Source organism: Ornithorhynchus anatinus, chromosome 4, assembly GCF_004115215.2.
Source record: "Ornithorhynchus anatinus isolate Pmale09 chromosome 4, mOrnAna1.pri.v4, whole genome shotgun sequence".
Taxonomy (NCBI): domain Eukaryota; kingdom Metazoa; phylum Chordata; class Mammalia; order Monotremata; family Ornithorhynchidae; genus Ornithorhynchus; species Ornithorhynchus anatinus.
The window spans coordinates 57,466,824-57,487,806 of record NC_041731.1 but is presented as its reverse complement, the minus strand read 5'-3'; the positions used below and the strand labels follow the sequence as shown (position 1 = coordinate 57,487,806).

Sequence of the window (20,983 nt, the reverse complement as noted above, 5' to 3'; positions counted from 1 at the left end):
CCAAGAGGCCTTCCTCAAATAAGTTCTCATTATCCCGTCGCCCTTACATTTGGATTTATACCCTTCATTCACCCCCCCCAGCCTCACAGCACTTTAGTACATATTGTAATTTAATATCAGTCCCCCTGCCCCAGACTGTAAGCTCCTTGTGGGCAGAGAAAATGTCTACCAACTCATTTATATTATATTCTATACTCTCTATATTATATATATATTCAAGAGCTTAGCGCAGTGCTCTGCACACGGTAAACTCCCAGTGAACAGCACCGATGGATTGATTGACTGACAGGGACCAGAATGTGAGGGCCGTTTTCCAAGAGCTATCTGGGAATGACCCTACTCCCGGAAGGTGGGGGATGAGGGGGGTGGTGGGGATTAGTCGCCTTTGGGACCAGGCTGCCCAGCCTCCGAGCTGGCATCAGGGTTTGTTCCCGAAGCCGTGTCCTTCAGCCAAGCCAAGGGGTCGCCTGCCAGAAATAAGGGTCATGTGTTGGAGAAGCCGGACGGATTTCAAAACTTGGCATCCAGGAAGGGCAGTCGCCGTCCAAGAAGAAATGAAAGAGTGGACGTTGCGAGATTTGGGCTGGCCCGGGGCACGTACCCCTGATCCAGAGTAACTCCCTCCGAATCCAGTGACGCTGCACCGATGATGCCTTCGGCCCTTCTCGGGACTCCCGTCACGGCTCGTAGGCCGGGTGTGGTGTCTGAAGCCCAGATGCAGCTGCTGCGAACGTTTTATTAATTGGAATCCCGATGGAATTCTTTGCCAGTTTGTTCCACAACCAACTGAACCAGCTTTGACATTCAGTGTGGGGCAGAGCAAAGCAAAGCAGTATACTCTGCAACATCTACTTTAGTGCCCCCCAGATAAGTACATTTTCTTTGCGAAATCTAAACTTTACTCACTCTCTGTTTCTGTGTCTATCTCTCTCTCTGAATTTCCTAACACTTGCCAAACATAGGAAGGGAAAGAAAAGCATATTTAAGTCCCTATCACCTTTTCCTTTGGGTGGCGGAGAGGGTAAAATGGAACAGGATGGTGTTTGTCCCACCCAAGATGCCGCTAAGTGAGTCCCTGACTGTCGGGTGATTGGCGATTCCATTTTAGATTCTGGCTGTTCCAACAGGCAGGGGTTGATCTCTGCTGACTGCTGTGACAGTGCAGGGTGAAAAGAGCGCTGCTCGGTTCACGGAGTAAACCCGATCCCCTCGGAAGCTTTCCTCTCAGCAACCCTTGAGCACATTGCTGAGGAAAGTGATTAATAACACTTCAGGTCATTTCCCATCTTCTTGTTTTCACCTTGTAAAAAGTCACGGAATCTGCTTTGTTGGCATATAGGAATAAAATCCTATGACTGCAAGGAGCTGATTCTTTGTTTAGCATGAGCTTCTGCAACCTTGGATTCTGCATATCCACTTCCACCCAGCTGGAGGCTGGCTGCTTCGTGGACAGGGCAGTGACGTCACGGAAAAGCCCTGTCTCTGATCAGATGTGCTTAATATAAACCAGGAGAGCCGGGAGAGACTTAGAGAGAGAGGGAGAGACGGCAAGTGAACGGAAGAGGAGTTACGCTCCAACGGAACAGTTCCCTGATCTGGACTCGCTCGACGGCGGCTCAGAGATCTTCAAGATCCTCAACCCTGACTGTCCTGGAGGGCACTGGATAAAGTAAGGCGGTGCTGTTAGTGCGAATGTCTGGCTTTTTCTCTGATCCACATTTTGTTGAATGAAATATTCAAGTGAATGGGGCTTTCAAAGCAAGCTGAGCTTTTTTTCCAGTAAGTGAAGAGACACACGAAAGTGTGTTGCCAGCCTGAGGTATATTTGCAGTGAGGGAAGAGAACTGACAGTTTAGATGATCACAATTCTTTTTCATTAAGGGAGATACCGACGTATCGTAATGACCGTTGTTTGACCTGTTATAAGAGTCGGTGACTTAGGGTTCAGATTTCCCGTTTAGAAAGTGAAGGTGATGAAGTAGGCTCCCTGGAAAACAGATTTGTTTGAGAGAAGAGACTTTGAAGTTAAATGAAGATGCTTTTTCTTCATTCTGGGGATCCTTGAGTTAATAAAACTCTCAAAAGTAGAATTGAATTTAGCAGGCTAAATTCCGTGGGGTTTTCTGCTTACCCATTATGTGTGAGCAAGGGTTCCAAAAAAAACTCAAGCACTAAGTTCAAGGAAAGAATTGCTGGATCGGAATTTGGTTTGATAAAATACCACATTCTTTGCCTGTTTAATAGTTTAAAAGGAATGGGGCATTTGAATACTTAGAGGGTGTGTTTGTGAATGTGTGTGTGTGCGTGTGTTTGCCTGTGCTTTAAAGCAATACTTGTCCCTATTTTCTTAGTAAGAAATGTGCCTTCGGAGAGCAAACAAAAAATTTTTTTAAAACAATAGCCCCTGAGGCCGGAGAGCATCAGAGCAACTTTACTAAAAATGGTAGTTCCAATCTATGCGACGGTAACCGAGCAGAGCTTTGGTGATGTCACTGCCATTCGGTTCCAACCAAGGGGGCGAGGACCGATGGAAATCCAATGTGATTCAAAGCCCTGACCCTGCCTAGAAGGGTCTAATCTGGCCAGGACTCCTCGTCCCCATTTAACTAGTTGACTTTCACCCATGGGGCTTTCTTTGCTCCGCTTACTCCGGCGCCAAATTCAAGAGGCACGTATCGAAGAGTTCGGTTCGGAGTCTAGCTGGTCCACGGTGGAGGGGACGGCTCAGGGCAACGGAAAGAGTGGTTTAGGAAGTACCGCGATGCGATGTAGGGAAGGCAGCAACGCAAACCCGAGGGTGCTCTGCTAGCTGGGGGAAATCAGACGGTCAGTGGTATTTATTGAGTGCCTGCTGTGCGCAGAGCATTGTACTAAGCGCTTGGGAGAGTGCAAACCCTAAGGGTAAGATTAGCGCTAACAGTAGAGGTCGTAGACGCAATCCCTGCATAAGGAGCTTACACTCTGGAGGGGGAGACAGACATTGAAATAGATTACGGCTAGGGGAAATGGCAGAACGTAAGGATATGTTACCTAAGTGCTGTGGGGTGGGGGTGGGGTGAATATCAAAGTGCTTCAGGGGTAATCGTAATAATCATGGTATTTGTTAAGTGCTTACTATGTGCCAAGCACTGTGCTAAGCTCTGGGGCATATATAAGTTAAAGGAGTTGGACAAAGTCCCTGACCCACTTGGGGCTCACAGTCTGAAGTAGGAGGGAGTAGGATTTATTCCCCTTTTTATAGCCGAGGCAACTGAGGCTCAGAGGAGTGAAGTGGCTCGTCCAAGGTCACGCAGCAGACGCAGAGCAGAGCCGGGAGTAGAACGCAAGTCCTCTGACTCCCAGGCCTCTGCTCTCCCCACTAGGCCGTGCTGCTTCTTGGTTTCAGATCTGAGCGCATAGACGATGCAGGGGAGGGTGAGAGAGTGGGGAGATGAGGTGAGTCAGGGAAGATTTGCCTCTGGGAAAACAAAATTATCCGTCTCATAACTGGCCCAGACACGGAGCACTGATTCCTCTTTGGAAGAGCAGCGTGGCCTTGCGGAAAGAACACGGTCCTGAGAGTTAGAGGACCTGGACTCTAATCGCAGTTTTGGCCAGTTGCAGGCTGTGTGGCCTGGGGCAAGTCACTTAACTTTGCTGTGCCTCCATTTCCTCTACTGTAAAATGAGGATTAAATCTTACTCACTCCTACTTTCATTCATTCAATCGTATTTATTGAGTGCTTACTGCGTACAGAACACCCTACTAAGTGCTTGGGAGAGCATAATATAACAATAAACAGACACATTCCCTGCCCCCAGCGAGCTTACAGCCTAGAGGACTGTAAAATTCTACTTAGTCTGTGAGTTCCATGTGGGGCAGGGTCTGTGACCTACCAGATTAACTCCTATCTTCCCCAGCACTTAATAATTATTATTAATAATAATTTTGGTATTTGTTAAGTGCTTACTATGTGCCAGTCACTCCTCTGAGCTTTGGGGTAGATGCAAGTTAATCAGGTTGGACACAGTCCCTGTTCCACATTGGGCTCACAGTCTCAATCCAGATGAGATAACTGAGGGCTCACAGTCTCAATCCCCATTTTACAGATGAGGTAACTGAGGCGCAGGGGAAATGAAGTGACTTGCCCAAGGTCACACAGCAGACTTGTGGCGGAGCCGGATTGAGAACCCATGACCTTCAGTCTCCCAGGCCCCCGCTCTCTCCGCTACTGTCGCTACCCTTAGAACAGTGCTTGACCCATAATGCTTAACAAATACAGTAACAATTCATCCAGTCGTATTTATTGAGCGCTCACTGTGTGCAGAGCACTGTTCTAAGCGTTTGGGAGAGCGCAATATAACATTAAACAGGCACATTCCCGGCCCACACCGAGCTTCAACAGTAATAATAATGATGATGATAACCATCAATGCTTCGGTCTCCCTCTCGCCCAGGAAGACGCGATGACTCTGAACAACGTGACCATGCGTCACAGCAGCACGGCCCTGCTCCCCCAGCAGCAGCGCTGGAGCGTTCCCGCCGACGGGAGGCACCCGGTGGTCCAGAAGGAGCCCCACCCTTACCACAATCGCAACCGCTACTCCATGAGCGCCGAAGACTACTACCGGAGGAGCTGGTCGTCCGACTCCTCCGATTCGGTCATTTCCTCCGAGTCCGGAAACACCTACTACCGCGTGGTGCTGATCGGGGAGCAGGGGGTGGGCAAGTCCACCTTGGCCAACATCTTCGCGGGGGTCCACGACAGCATGGACAGCGACTGCGAAGTGCTTGGAGGTAGGCGCCCGGCCCGTCAGCCGCCCTCCTCGGTTACGGAGGCCCGGGGCATCGGCCGGGCCGTTTGTCATCGGGGTTCGGAAGGGAGATAATGCGGTCCTGGCACTTGTTCTTGAGACGCAGTGTGCCCCGGACTGCTGGCACACACCCCAAGGGCCGAGCACGGAAAACACCCACCGCCAAGGGTGGAAGTCCGCCAAATCTGGGCCGGGAAGGGGCACTGAATCCCATCGTACAGCAGGGTAGGGTGGCCTAGTGGTGGAAAGGAAGGCTAGATTCTTAGCCTCTAGGATAATAATGATGTCATTTATTAAACACTCACCAGTTGCCTAGGACTGTGGAAAACGTGGGAAGATACCAGACGTCGCACACAATCCCCGTTCCTCATGGGGCTCCGACCCAACCCTGGAATTCCCAGAGGACTTTGTCTGAGTCTTCCTTTTAGATTGGGGGAGCCATGTGGGACGGAGATGGTGTCTGATCCGACCGCCTTGTAGCTACTACCCCAGAACTTAACACAGTCGTTGACCCGTGGTAGGCATCTAATAAATGCCGTAAGTGACGGCATCTAAAACCGAGAGTGGTGGGTTCTCTGTAGTGTGCTGGAGCCTGATGGGAAATCCCAAACTGTCCGCTCCCTCGTGTTTGGGAAGATTGGTGGACTTCCACGTTCGGGGAAACAATCTAGTGAAATGATAATTACTAAATCTACATCTAGAGCCCTGACCTGAAATCGTGCATTTCCTCCTGCCTTCAAGACATATCTACTTGTATGTCCTGCTGATTCCTCAAATTAAACATGTCCAAATATGAACTCCTTATCTTCCCACCCAAACCCTGCCCTCCCCCCGTCTTTCCCATCACTGTAGACAACACCACTATCTTTCCTATCTCACAAGCCCATAACCTTGGCGTTTTCCTCAACTCATCTCTCTCCTTCCACCCACTTATTCAATCTGTCACCAGATCCTTTTGGTTATAACTCTTCTACAACATTGCTAAAAATCTACGCTTTCCTCTCCATCCGAAGTGCCACCATGCTGATCCAAGCACTTATCCTTTGCCGCTTTGACGCAGAGCTTAGAACAGAGCTTGGCATATAGTAAGAGCTTAACAAATGCCATCATTATTATTAACTACTGCATCTGCCTCCTGGCTGACCTCACAGCTTCCTGTCTCTCCTCACTCCAATCCGTGCTTCCCTCTGCCACACGGCTCGTTTATCAACAGAAACATTCGGTCCATGTCTTCCCACTCTTCGAGAACCTCCAATATCTGCCCATCCACCTCTGAATCGAAGAGAAACGCCTTACCATCTTCTTTAAAGCACTCGATCAGCTTGCCCCATCCTATCTCACCCCCCAATCTCCTTTTACAGCCCAGCCTGCACACTCTGCTCCTCTACTGCCAACTTATTCACTGTGCCCTGATCTCATCTATCTCCCCGAAGTCCCCTTTCCCACACACTCCCCCTTCACTGGAAATCCTTCCCTCTCCATACACACCAGACCAACAGTCTTTCCACCTTCAAAGCATTATTAAAGTCGTATCTTCTCCAAGAGGCCTTCCGCTATTAAGCCCTCTTTTCCCCAGGTTGCCCTCCCTTCTGTGTCATCTATACACACGTATGTGACCTTTCGACATTTGACATTCACCCCAAACCCAACCCCACAGCATTTATGTACGTATCTTTAAATTATATGTACAGATTATTTATTCATATTAATGTCTGTCTCCCTCTCTAGACTGTAAGTTCTTATGGGCAGGGAATGTGCCTGCTCATTCTGTTGTATCGTACTCTCCCAGGCATTAAGTACGGTGCTCTATACATAGGAAGCGCTCAATAAATACCACTGATTATCACCGAGTGCTCTGTCCCGTAATCTGATATGATACATTCAAAGCTCAGTCTTCTTGGTAAAATGAGCTCTATCTCGTGACAGTTCCATTTGAGTCACGCGTTTCTGTCCAGATACTTCTGTGGGGGAGAGCTGGTCAGAATCACTGGTCGGTCTAAGGTTTTCCAAGAGGGGAAGAATTAAGTCTTCCAAATTTCCTTCCAAATTTCCTTCTTAAAATGGCCTCTCTTAACAGAAGTCACCTATGAATTGCCAGCACTTTTCTGCTCATTACAAAAAGTTCCAAATATCAAGAGCAAAAATGCGACATTAAATTCGTTCTTTCTGTTTTTTAGTCCTGAGAGGTTAGTATTTGAAGAGGCACTGGCAATTTTTCCATTTCAGATACCTCAACAGACTTTACAGACATTTCAGAAGCTCAAAAGAAGATAGGTGGGGTATTGAGATGTTTTCTCTTTTCAAAATGGAATAGCACAATTTTTGAAAAAAAAACTGCCCTTCAAGACTCTCAGATGTATTTCTTATGAATACTGTAATACGTCCTGTGGCGTGAGGAGAGGGCAGACCTGATGTGGTTTGTTCTATTTTGGGTGGTAGCAGGTGCATTACCTCAGTCCGTCAATCGATCAGAGATATTGATTGAGCACTAACTATGTGCAGAGCACTGTTCTAAATGCTTGGGAGAGGACAATACAGTAGAGTATTTAAATTATATAGTACAGATTATTATTATTACAGGGATAGAGTTGGTAGACTTGATCCCCGCCTCCAAGGAGCTCACGGACTAGCGAGACTCCGAAAAAGTTGGTAGACGTGTCTACCAACTCTGTCACATCGTACTCGCCCAAGTGCTTAGTACAGTGCTCGCCACTCAGTGATCTCTACACCCAATAAGCACGCAATAACTACCGACGATTGATCGGTTGAGAGGAGGGGGAGAGTTGATTAAGTACTCACTTCTCTGTGCCTCAGTTACCTCATCTGTAAAATGGGGATTAAAACCGTGAGCCCCACGTGGGACAACCTGATCACCTTGTATCCCCCAGCGCTTAGAACAGTGGTTTGCACATAGTAAGCATTTAACAAATACCACCATTATAAATGCAGATGGTCAGGAGCTTCTGTTTGTTGTGGATATGGATGGGTGGCCACTGGAGGTTCTTGAGGAGAGGAAAGATGTGAACTGAACTTTTTTCTAGAAATGTGGAGGGAGAGGCGAGGTAGGAGGCAGAGAGGTCAGTGAGAAGGCTGATGCGGTAGTCAAGGTGGGGCGCGATAAGTGCTTGGATCAGCTTATTGGCAGTTTGGACGGAGAGGAAAAGGGGGATTCTAATTTGGCATCCACACTTCCCCCCAACTTCCAGTGCCACCAGAGATCTGGGTAGGGAGGAGAAAGGGAGAGCAGTAAGTGGGGAGGGGCTTCTGGACTCTCAGTTCATTCAGTTGTATTTATTGAGTCCTTACTGTGCGCAGAGCACTCCCTACTCCTGGAAGTAGCGGTGCCCTGTGGTGCCAGCCGCTCAGATGGTCAGGGGGCATAGTTTTAGGTTGGGAGTTGTTCTGTGGTATCCCTGACTTGCTGCCTCCTGGGAGGGAACAGGAGGCTTCTCCCGCCTCTCGGATTTTGTGGCCGGTCAGCAAGGGGTGGAAGTAGTAATAATAACAGCAGTACTACTACTACTAATAATGATGGTATTTGGTAAGCACTTACTATGTGCCAGGCACAGTTCTAAGGGCTGGGGTAGATGGAAAGAGCACAGGCTTGGGAGTCAGAGGTGGGTTCTAATCCCGGCTCCGCCGCCTGTCCCCTGTGTGACTTGGGACACGTCGCTTCACTTCTCTGGGCCTCGGTTCCCTCATCTGGAAAATGGGGATTAAGGCCGTGACCCCCATGTGGGACAACCTGATAGCCTGGTATCTACCCCAGCGCTTAGAACAGTGCTTGGCACATAGTAAGTGCTTAATGAATACCATCATTATTATTATTATTATTACAAGCTAATCGATCTATGTCCTACATGGGGTTCACAGCCTTAATCCCCATATTAAAGATGAGGTAAATGAGGCACAGAGAAGTGAAGTGACTTGCTCAAGGATACCCAGCAGACGAGTGGCAGAGCCGGGACTAGAACCCAGGACCTTCTTACTCCCAAGTCTGTGCTCTATCTACTAGGCCACACCGTTTTTAAAAATGGTAGATAGAAGCAGCATCAATTGTTGCATCTATTAAGCTCTTCCTATGTGCCAAGCACTGTACTAAGCACTAGGTTAGATATAAGATAGTTGGAATCCCACGGGGGGCGGCTCACAGTCTAAGTAGGAGGCAGAACAGGTATTGAATCCCCATTTTGCAGATGAAGAAACTGAGGTACAAAAAAGTAAAGCATCTTGCCCAAAGTCACAGAGCAGGTAAGTAATAGAGCTGGATTGTTTATTTATTCATTCAATAGCATTTATTGAGTGCTGACTATGTGCAGAGCACTGTACTAAGCGCTTGGAACAATTGGAACATACAATTGGGCAACAGATAGAGACCATCCCTGCCCAGTGATGGGCTCGCAGTCTAAACGGGAGAGACTGACGGCAAAGCAAAACAGAACAAAACAAAAGCAAGACAACATCATCAAGATAAATAGAATCGAGGAGATGTACACCTCATTAATAAAATAAATAGGGTAATAAATAATATATACAAATGAGCACAGTGCTGAAGGGAGGGAAAGGGGGAAGAGCAGAGGGTGGCGGGGGGCAGGGGAGGGAGAGCAGAAGGAAAGGGGTTTACAACCCAAGTCCTCTGACTCCCAGGCTTGCATTCATTCCATTAGGCCACATTGCTTCTCACAGTACTAGTATTAGTAGTAGTCATTTATTTATCTCAAGGTATTTATTGAGATGTCTGTCTGGGTCAATGTATTCTATTAAGTGCTTGATAAAGCCCAACAAAATCATTCGAATTCAGGAGGACCTGAGTTCTAATGCCAGCTCTTCCACGTGTCTGCTGTGTGACCTTGGGCAAATCACTTCATTTCTCCTTGCCTTAGTTATCTCATGTGTAAAACGGGACACGTGGGACACACATGGGACAGGGACTGTGACTAACTTGATTTGCTCGGTTCCACCCTAGCCTTTAGTACAGTGCCTGGCGCAAAGGAAGCACTTAACAAACACCATCTTTATTACTATTATTATTACCTAACCCAGCGCTTAGGACAGTGTCTGGCACATAGTAAGTGCTTAACAAATACCACAATTATTATCATTAATTATTAATTCGCTATGCTCCTTGTCCACAATGCCCTTACTTTCTGATGGAGGAGACAGACATAAAAGTATTTACAAACATTGTAATCAGAATAGACTGTTCGATCAATCATAGACCTATGGAAATGCTGAGGAAGGGTCCGAATAATTACGTGAGTTCCAGAGGTGGCTGATAGCTTGATGTAACTTGGGGAAGATAGACTTCCAGAAAGGATTTAAAGGTGGGGAGAGTTAGCAACAATAATACAACAATTATAATCACTGTGGTATTTGTTAAGTACTTCCTATGTGCCAGGCACTGTACTAAGTGCTGGGACTTGTTCTCTGGTGGGTTAGAGAGAGGGAGAAGGAGTTCCAGGCGGAAGAACAGCGTGATCCAAGAGACAGAGCAGGAGGGTGGAGAGTGAGAAACAGCTAAAAGATTGGCTTGGGAGTAACGAAGAGATGAACTGGAAAGTGATGGGTGGGGAGTGGAGAGGGCCGCTGCTATATATGGAAGGGTCTGAAGAGCAGAGGATGGGGAAGTCGTACTCCTGGGAGTTAGAACTAGAGGTAGAGGGGGCACCCGGGAGGGTTTTCTTGAGCCCCTCTCCATATCCCTTTCCTCTGTGGCATCTCCGCTGGCTACCTCTTCCTTCCCCAGTGATTCACTCATTCTTTCAGTTGTATTTATTGAGCATGTACTCTGCACAGAGCCCAAAGAATAGAAACTGGGGATACTGCCCATGAAATGCAGGTGTGACTTTGGAAGCGGCATGGCCTAGCGGATAAAGGACGGGTCTGAAAGTCAGAAAGACCTGGGTTCTAGTCCCGGCTCCGCCCCTTGTCTGCTGTGGGATACTGGGCAAGTCGCTTCACTTCTCTGTGCCTCAGTTATCTCACCTGTGAAGTGGAGATTAAAATAGGGAGCCCATGTAGGACACGGACTGTGTCCAGAGAAGCAGCATGGCTCAGCGGAAAGAGCACGGGCTTAGGAGTCAGAGGTCATGAGTTCGAATCCCAGCTCTGCCACTTGTCAGCTGTGTGACTGTGGGCAAGTCACTTAACTTCTCTGTGCCTCAGTAACCTCATCTGTAAAATGGGGATTAACTGTGAGCCTCACGTGGGACAACCTGATAACCCTGTATCTACTCCAGCGCTTAGAACAGTGCTCGGCACATAGTAGGCGCTTAACAAATACCAACATCATCAAATTGAATAACTTGAATCTATCTCAGTGCTTAGTACAGTGCTTGGCACTAGTAAGCACTTCACAAATACCACCGGGAAAATCACATTAGGGCTGGCAGATACAGAAGTGAAAAGACAAACAAAAATAGAGGGAGCAGGTGAAAGAGTCATCCAAGAAGTAATATTTTAAGAACCTGTCTATAATCTCCACTGTTGTGAAGGATGAAACTTCCCGAGCTGCTCTGAAGGAAAATCCTGTCGCTAGGGTTCTGCTCTGACTCTCTGGCTGTAGCCCTGTTGGGATTAGGGTTTGGTTTTGAGTAATCAAGATTTACCCTGAGGAGAAGAGAGAGTTTAGACATGGCTGTCGTCTCCTTTTGCTGACCGAGACTCACCCATTTTTTTCATATTTGAATGTTAAAATTGGGGTCCGAAAACTCAGGGTGAAAGCAGGGGCCATTTGAGTGGGTTGGGATGTGAGGAAAATATTGCTTTAGTCCCACCTTTTTTGGTGGGGGGCAAGTTTCCCTGATCTTTCACCCACAAACTGTCACAGCTCTAGTGAGGCAGAGGGCGAAAGTTTCCATTACTAAATGAGCTGGAGTCTCAAACACTGCTTGTTCTCTTGAGGGTCAAAAAGACATGGTTTATTCGGGGGCAAATACATTTTTTTTCCAAGAAAGAATTAAGAAGATTCAGGAACAACAATAAGAGTCTCAAGATTTTTCTCACGTTCACATTAAATGGAAAAACAAGCGAGGAGTACGTAGTTGAACAGAAAATTTACTGTCGATAGTTTAACCACAGCGTTTCTATGGCCTTTAATGTTTTAAAATGTCTGATGTTCCTAATTAAAAGCCCGGGCCAAAGGCTCACAAAGCAAGCTCTAATCCCGGAGTGTTTTCCCACAATAGAGTATACTATTCAGAGAATCTCAGATTCTTTAGAAAATATTGACAATCTTTAACAATATTCATTAGTATTATTATTATGATGTATTTGTTAAGCGCTTACTGCAAGGAAAACACTGTCCTGAGGGCTGAGGTTTATGCAAGTGTATTAGTTTGGACACAGTCCTTGTCCAACGTGGGGCTCGCATTCTAAGTAGGAGGGAGAACAGGTATTTAACCCTCATTTTACAGGTGAGGAAACTGAGACAGAGAGAAGTTAAGCCCATAGTTACACAGCAAGAAACTGGCAGAGCCGGGCTTAAAACCCAGGTCCTCTGACCTCCAGGCCCGTGCTCTTTCCACTAGACCGTGGTGCTTCTCTATTTATAAAGAGAGCTGCCTTTTCTCTGTGGGCCGAATAGCTCTCTGAAGGGTGGAGTGGATGCAATAATCCGGTCAATGAAGATGCTCCTCTTTGAGGTCAGAAAGCTGTCAGTCTGGAAAGACATAAACCAAGACGGGGCAGGATTCAAGTCTGTAAAACCTTGAAATCAATCGGTGGTATTTATTGAGTGCTTACCGTGTATAAATACCATCATTATTATTATTACGGAGCATGGCGCCAAGACCTTGGGAAGAGTATGATGTAACGGAATTGATAGATATTTTCCCTGCCCGAGTGAGCTTACAGTCTAGAGAGTTTGGACAGAACAATTGGGATTCTCCCTCCTGCTTAGACTCTGAGGTCCATTTAGGACAGGGATTGTGTCTGATCTGATTATCATGTATCTATCCCAATGCTTAGCACACTGCTAGCCACATAACCTTTACAAAGGCCATTATTATTAATCGTATATAATGACATAACATATATGTATTAATACACAATGCCATTATTATTAATCATATATAATGACATAACATATATCATGTAACGTATTAATACACACCCACACCTACGTAATACTAATAATGGCCAACGAGGATCACGACACCAGGTTGTAGCGAATTCGAAATGAAAAAGGGAACTCCTCATATCTTCCCGTAGAAAAGATAGGCTCAAACTAGCAATAGACTCTACAGGGTGATTGGGTCATGGACGAAAAGTCTCTAATTGGTTACTAAAGGACAAGTGAGGGATGTAGAGAAATATGATAGCGATGTTAAATGGCGGTTCCCTAACAACGTGGATGGATGGGTGGATATCTGGGAAAATCATCATCACCCTGTTCCTTCTACCATCCTTTAGCTGCTGTCTGAAGTGGGCCACTGTGCTGGATGGATCATTGTTCTGACTGATGAGATTGCTCAGAGCTTCCTATTATTCTCTTTGATATGGCGTTCTCCATTTATTAAAATTTGTAGGTCTTAAGAGTACATTGTTCTGTGTAGAGTCATTTCAACCTACATGCTAATCTCTTTTATAAGATCACCCACCTTCAAGCACATTTTTCTTTCCTTTTCAGAAGATACATATGAACGAACGCTGATTGTCGATGGTGAAAGTGCAACCATTATACTGCTTGATATGTGGGAAAATAAGGTAGGTGAAACCACCCTCATCATGAAGAAATCCTAAAAAAGAGTGTGCGTGTAAGAGCCCGTCAAAGGGCAGGGACTGTCTCTATCTGTTACCGATTTGTACATCCCAAGCGCTTAGTACAGTGCTCTGCACTTAGTAAGTGCTCAATAAATACTATTGAATGAATGAACTGCACTTAGCAAATGAGATGTAGTCACATGGTTTCCATGCTATATCTAGTAAAACCCCCACCTTCTATGGTTATTAAAATGCACTGCCCAAAGGGGGATTATTTCAATCTACTTGAAACATCTCTGTCATTGAGGTTTCAATATTTACTTTTCAGTTCCAGAGCTCTAATGAATGAGTTTGGGCAATTTCCAAATCCCATTTCTTCATTCCTCCCCTAATATTTTCTCTTATAATGCCATGACAATTTGGAAAATGTTAATGGAGGTCTCGGTGGATAAACATTCAACTTACTTGGGTGAAATTATTGCTACACCCAGCAGTTCTGAAAATCAGGGCAGAGAAAGTGAGAATTTTATGAAGAATTTGGTGTGTTTGGAGGAATCCTGTACCGATTTCTATCAGTTAAATGATCATAAGGGCAGGGGTGAGGAAGGTTTTTTGTTTTGTTTTTTAAATTGGTATTTGTAAAGGGTTTACTCTGTGCCAGGCACTGTACTAATGCTGGGGTAGATTCAAGATTATCAGGTCCATTACGATCCACGTCCTGTATAGGACTCAGAGTCCAAATAGAGATAGGACAGGTATTGAATCCCTATTTCACAGAGGAGATAACTGAGTCCCAGAGAAGTGAAGTGACCTACCCAAAGTCACACAGCAGACAAGTGGTGGCGCTGGAATTAGAATCCAGGTCCATGTTCTTTCTGCTAGAGTGCTTCTTCTCATAGAGACAACATCTACAGGGTGAGGCTTTGCTTCATCTTGGAACCCTAAGCAGGCCGGAAGTTCAGAAACAATTCATTTCCATCCCAAACCCGATTTCCCAGGAGCTGCTGACGGTCATTTATTTTATTTTTTTCGTTCTCCCTAGGGTGAAAATGAATGGCTCCAAGACCACTGCATGCAAGTAGGGGACGCCTACTTGATTGTCTACTCTATCACAGACCGGGCGAGCTTCGAAAAGGCATCCGAACTCCGGATCCAGCTTCGCAGGGCTCGCCAGACAGAGGATATTCCCATCATTTTAGTTGGCAACAAAAGCGACCTGGTGAGATGTCGAGAAGTCTCTGTGTCAGGTATGTCCTCTTAAAGTCAGTCGATAGTATTTACGGAAAACTTAATTTTTAAAATGTTAAGGTCTATGTGTCAAGCACTGTTCTAACTGTACGAGTTAATTAGGTCGGACACAATCCCTGTCCTGCATGGGGCTCACAGTCCAAGTAGAAGGGAGAACAGGTATCGAATCCCCACTTTACAGTAGAGGGAACTGAGGCACAGAGAGGTTAGGTGACTTACCCAAGGTCACACAGCAAGGAAGTGACAGAGCCAGGATTAGAACCCAGGGCCTGTGACTCCCAGGCCTTTGATCTTTCCACTACTAGACCGTGCTGCTTCTCCACACCTACTGTGTGCAGAGCACTGTACTAAGCACTTGGAAGAGTGCAGTGTAGTCGATAGACATTTCCTCAGTCTCTTGGAATCCTAAATTTGCTCTTGTCTGTGGGAGGGATTTTCCAACCAGTCCCTTTGGCCTCTTATAAAGAACCCACTGGGACAGAACTAGATTTTCCTTAAGAAAAAAAGTACACCTAAGTTATATTAACAACCTGAGGGTTAATTAATGCGTTATGAAACATGCCTGTCAGTTCTGTTATGATGTACTCTCCCAAATACTTAGTACAGTGTTCTACAAATGATTGACCACATGGCCTAGTGGAAAGAGCATGGGCCTGCAAGTCAGAGGACGTGAGTTCTAATCCTGCTTCCCTCTGGCATGTGACCTTATTCATTCATTCTTTCATTCATTCAATAGTATTTATTGAGCGCTTACTATGTGCAGAGCACTTTACTAAGTGCTTGGAATGTACAAATCAGTAACAGATAGAGACAGGCCCTGCCCTTTGACGGGCGCACAGTCTAACTGGGGGAGACGGACAGATAAGAACAATAGCAATAAATAGAATATAGGGGATGAACATCTCATTAATACAACAGCAAATAAATAGAATTCAGGCGATATACATTTCATTAACAAAATAAATAGGGTAATGAAAATAGGGTAATGACAAGTCACTTCACTTCTCTGTGCCTCAGTTACCTCATCTGTAAAATGAGGATGAAGACTGTGAGCCCCATGTGGGACAGCGACTGTGTCTGACCTGATTACCTTGTTTCTATCCCAGTGCTTAGAATAGTGCTTGACACATAGTAAGTGCTTAACAAATACCATTATCATGATTATTATTTTCTTTGAAATTGTCTTTGAAATCCCAGATTAGGATATGGAAGATGTGTTCATAGTTGTCCAGATTACCATTGCTCTTTTATTAGTTTAGCAAGGGTTGGAAGTTATTTGCCAAAATCAATGGTATTTATTGAGTACCTATGATGTGCAGAGCACTGTACTCTGAGCCCGGAAGTGTAATGGCATTAGGAGACCCGATCCCTGCCCCCAGAGAGTTTACGGTTTATCAGATATTGGCTCAAGAGCATTTAATATAAAATGGATTAGATTGAAACAAAAGCATGGGAAGTTTCTGACCGATCAACATCTGTCTTGCATCTTCTTCTGAGGAGCTCCAAAAGAGCTAAGGAGAGAGAGTCGACCTGGGAGAGCTGTGAGAAGGAGCAGTGGGAACTGGGGAGAGGGTTTGGGTGCTAGATTCTCCATGATGGGGTCTCTCACTGGTCCTCCAATGTATACTCCCTTAAGTACTCCCATCTGGGTGGGTTTTCTTTGCCGCTGAATATTCTCAAGTGATAATGTGTTTGGTATCTCCGTCATGGCCAACGTTATGACTGGAAGTGGTGGCCATGATTCTGTGGAAGATGAGGGAGCAACCCCTTAACCCTCTCTTGACTTTTCAGGTTATTCATTCATTCATTCAATAGTATTTATTGAGCGCTTACTATGTGCAGAGCACTGTACTAAGCGCTTGGAATGAACAAGTCGGCAACAGATAGAGACAGTCCCTGCCGTTTGACGGGCTTACGGTCTAATCGGGGGAGACGATTAGGTTAGAAAAGCTTGATTGTAAGCTCCTTGAAGGCAGGGACCGTATCTTGTCAAGTTATTTGTATTGGACTCTCCCAAGCATTTAGTACACCCAGTAATAAATCAGTGGTACTTATCAAACGCTTACTGTATGAAGAGCACTGTAGTAAGTGTTTGAAGGAAAGAGATGAATCAAGGATAACGCCACGGTTGTGGATATTTCAGGGAGGATGGTGTTGTTGTCGACAGTGACGGGAAAGTCACGGGGAGGGCAAGTTTCGGGTAGGAAGATGAAGAGTTCTATTTTGGTCATGCTAAGTTTGAGGTGTCGGAGGAATATCTGTGTAGAGATGGTAGTCGAAGCCATCAGAGCTAATTAGATCTCCAAGGGAGTGGATGGAGGTGGAGAATAGAAGGGGACTCAGATCTGAACCTGAGGGACACCCACAGTTGGGGGGCTGAGAGGCAGAGAAGAGAGAGAGAGAGAGAGAGAGGATGAGAGCCAGGAGAGGACAGTATTAGTGAAGCCCAGTTTAGATGGTGTTCCCAGGAGAAGAGAGAGGTTTACGGTGTTGAAAAAAAGGTCTAGGAGGTTTAGAATGGAGTAGAAGGGGAGGCCACTGGGTTTGGCGAGAAAAGAGGTCATTGGTGAATTTAGCAAGGGCAGTTTCAATGGGGTGAAGGAGGAGGAAGCCATATTAGAGGGAGTCAAGGAGAGAACTGGAGGAGAGGAAGTGGACGCAACAGGTGTAGACAACTGTATCTATGTGGAAAGGAATGGGTAGAGGGAATGGGTTGATAACTGGAGTCAGTCAGTCAATCATATGTATTGAACACATACTGTGTGCAGAGCGCCGTACTAAGCACTTGGGAGCGGTCAATATAACAACATAGCAGACACAATCCCTTCCCACAATGAGCTTACAGTCTAGAGGAGGGAGCTGTGGGATAGAGGGAGGGTGTTTAGGATAGGGGAGACACGGGCATGTTTGAAAGCAGTGGGGAAAGAACATCGGAGAGTGAATGGTTGCAGATGGCAGGCAGGGAGGGAAGAAGGAGAAGGCAAGTTTTCATTCATTCATTCATGCATGCATTCATGCATTCATTCATTCAGTAGTACTTATTGACCGCTTACTATGTACAGAGCAGCGTGGCTCAGTGGAAGGAGCCCGGGCTTCGGAGTCAGAGGTCATGGGTTCTACTCCCGGCTCCGCCACTTGTCAGCTGTGTGACTGTGGGCAAGTCACTTAACTTCTCTGTATCTCAGTTACCTCATCTGTAAAATGGGGATTAACTGTGAGCCTCACGTGGGACAACCTGATTACCCCGTATCTACCCCAGCACTTAGAACAGTGCTCTGCACATAGTAAGCGCTTAACAAAAAACATTATTATTATTATTATTATTATTACTAAGCACTTGGAATGTACAACTGGGCAACAGAGAGAGACAATCCCTGCCCAGTGACGGGCTCACAGTCTAAACGGGGTAGACAGACGGCAAAGCATAGCAGAACAAAACAAAAACAAGAAAACATCATCAGGTTTCAATAAATATCATCAATCGATCGATTGAGACAAACAGTTTTCTATTTCCTCTCATTTCTTCCCCTCTACCCCGATTCATACATCATGAGGGGCGCTGTGTTCTAATGTACCGAAGGACATCGATATATTAGAAATGAACCATCACCTAAATCAATTGGTCTTTGAAAATGCTGCACTGCAAGTTTTTCTTCTTAAATCTTAATTTCCTCATCGATGCACGGGGATTTTGAGATTCCCTCTAATTTGGGAACAGGGGATTAGTCGGAAGAGGAGGTCGGACCCTAATAGACGAAAGGAGGCTAGTCGAAAATAAATGAAGTAAAGCAAGGATTAGGGTGAGCCCAATTCTTTCAGGGGGACAGATGCCCTGGGGTAACGTTGCGCTCTCGAGAGACGCAGTAAACATTTTCAAAATACCGGAGGACTTTGATAGATTGCTGCTTCAGCAAACTAAAAGCGTTGAATCACCTAACTCTTCCCCACGCACTGCTGATTCACTACACTACAGACTCTGGCCAAGTAACTGCTGGATATGGATGATTAAAGCCGTGCTTCTAGAATCTTTATCTCGGGCACCGTTTCAAAATCATAAAAAGGACGTCAACGCTCCGGGCAGCACGGCCTCCCCCCTTCAGGCCGGCCGGATTAATCAGACGGTTTTCCCTCCCCTTCCATCCCTTTCCAGAAGGCAGAGCCTGCGCGGTAGTGTTCGACTGCAAATTCATCGAGACGTCAGCCGCGGTCCAGCACAACGTGAAGGAGCTGTTCGAGGGCATCGTGAGACAGGTGCGGCTCCGGAGAGACAGCAAGGAGAAGAACGAGCGGAGGCTGGCCTACCAGAAGAGGAGAGAGAGCATCCCTAAGAAAGCCAGGCGGTTCTGGGGAAAGATCGTGGCCAAGAACAACAAGAACATGGCCTTCAAGCTCAAGTCCAAGTCCTGTCATGACCTCTCGGTGCTTTAGGGATTTTGGATTCTGCCCCCCTCACCTGCCTTCACCCCCTCCCGCCCCTCCAGACACGGCTAAAGTCCACTGGGACCAATAATCAATCTATATTAGATTGAGGAAAACCACAGACACATTTTCAGATGTGGCTTCCCTATTAAGGTTGGGAACGAATGTGTTGGCTACATGCACAGCCTAATGCATGGCAGATGAAAGGTCTCCGTTACCTCTCGGTCAGTATTTATTCTTAGGAAGAGAAGGCTCGTGTTCTCCATCGGAGCACCCTTATCCTAGGAGAAGTTGTGGTGTTGATGTTTTTCCTCTCTGCTTTAGGATAAGAACTGAAAATTCAGACTGATCATTCAGTATTCGAGGAACAGGACGTACCTTTCTCATTCTTCTTTAACATTTACTTTGAATCAACGTCATTAATGTATGTAAAACTGTGAAAGAGAAATGCCAGGCCTGGCTGGAAACTTAACCACAGTCACCTGGCTGGTCTGATTTTTGTCAAGCCCCCGCAGCTGGGAATCTGCAGTTTCGTAGATTAGGTCAATGAGGCTTTGACCATTTAGGCGTTTAAAGAGTATATCTTGTATTATGTAGCTTTTGTTTATTTTTTATCATAGAGGGAAAGCTTCTTGTCAAACCTTCTCGTAGTCGAGCACCGTTTTCAGTTCTCATCATCCCACCACGGAGCCACTGGATGAAAATCGGATCGTCTATAAGCCCCATCATTAAACTCTTAAAGCGCGAGAATGCCAAATTTTTAAATGTAAGGTTTGAACTTTTGTAAATACACACGCACGCACACACACACCGTTCTGGTCCTCAGTGGTGGCTCTTGTGTCTCTCTCAGCTATGCCATATTTATTATTATTCTGCAAAAGAATAAGCATTTTAATATTGGATAAAATCTATTTATGAACTGGTTTCTTAGGGAAGTTTTTTTGATTTTATTACTGTTTTCTATCTTTTTCAGAATATGCAAATTTTTACCCAAGTGTCTTGTAATAAAAGTAATAAAATATCGGAAAGAAACATCCTCACATGTTTTGCCTGCTTGTAGAGTTTTGCAAGCTAGGGTATTCAAAAAGTGTCTGCCATTCTTCTTCTTCTCCTTCTTCTACTATTGGCAGTGGAATCAGATTTTAAGAGCATTTTCATTATCTACATCTCTGGGAGGCAGGATCTTGGTAAAACAAAGATATTTTTAGGTAGTACGTTGTAGAGCACTTAGGATATATTAAAGGCCATCTATTAAATGCTAAGTAATAGTTTTGGCTGGATCGATCGGCTCCTTCAATCTGTTATATTCCTGTTTGCACAGATGGGTCCTCCATCTCTCTGGGAAGACCAACAGGGTTGGCTGAGGGAGGGAAGGAAGAGATGAAAAAATGGAGGGCTAGTAATATGCCCTCAGCTCATTCCCCGATATGTCCTGCTCGTAGAGCAAAATTCCCCCTCATTCATCTGAGGCCAAGAAGAAAGATCCCCAGCCGGCATAGCCTAGCAGAAAGGACATGGACCTGGGAGTCAGAAGACCTGGGTTCTAATCCCGGCTCTGCATGACCTTGGATAAGTCACCTCACTTCTCTGTGCCTCAGTTCTCCTGTTCTCTCTCTTAGACCGCGAGCCCCATGAGGGACAGCGGCTGGGTCCAATGTCATTTTTTACTTGTATCTACCTTAGAGATTATATCTATCTTAGAGAAGCCGCGTGGAAGAGCACGGGCTTGGGAGTCAGAGGTCATGGGTTCTAATCCCGACTCTGCCACTTCCTTGCTGTTTGACCTTGGGCAAGCCACTTAATTTCTCTGTGCCTCAGTT

General features: G+C 45.8%; 1 protein-coding gene across 1 annotated transcript; it reads left to right on the top strand.

Annotated features, from left to right (window-relative positions):
• The first annotated feature begins 1,180 nt into the window (after nucleotides 1-1,180).
• On the top strand, nucleotides 1,181-20,195 carry GEM (GTP binding protein overexpressed in skeletal muscle). Its single transcript, XM_029064223.2, has 5 exons — nucleotides 1,181-1,669; nucleotides 4,437-4,776; nucleotides 13,423-13,499; nucleotides 14,539-14,743; nucleotides 18,895-20,195. Exons 2-5 carry the CDS (start codon nucleotides 4,446-4,448, stop codon nucleotides 19,170-19,172), a joined length of 891 nt encoding a protein of 296 aa, XP_028920056.1. The 5' UTR covers nucleotides 1,181-1,669; nucleotides 4,437-4,445; the 3' UTR covers nucleotides 19,173-20,195.
• Nucleotides 20,196-20,983: the final 788 nt, after the last annotated feature.

What these genes read in the sequence shown, in the direction of transcription:
- GEM (XM_029064223.2), top strand. Translation starts at nt 4,446, where the DNA reads ATGACTCTGAACAACGTGACCATGCGTCACAGCAGCACGGCCCTGCTC. An exon ending in CGACTGCGAAGTGCTTGGAG is followed by an intron (nt 4,777 to 13,422) that starts GTAGGCGCCCGG and finishes TTTCCTTTTCAG; the next exon opens with AAGATACATATGAACGAACG. An exon ending in TTGATATGTGGGAAAATAAG is followed by an intron (nt 13,500 to 14,538) that starts GTAGGTGAAACC and finishes CGTTCTCCCTAG; the next exon opens with GGTGAAAATGAATGGCTCCA.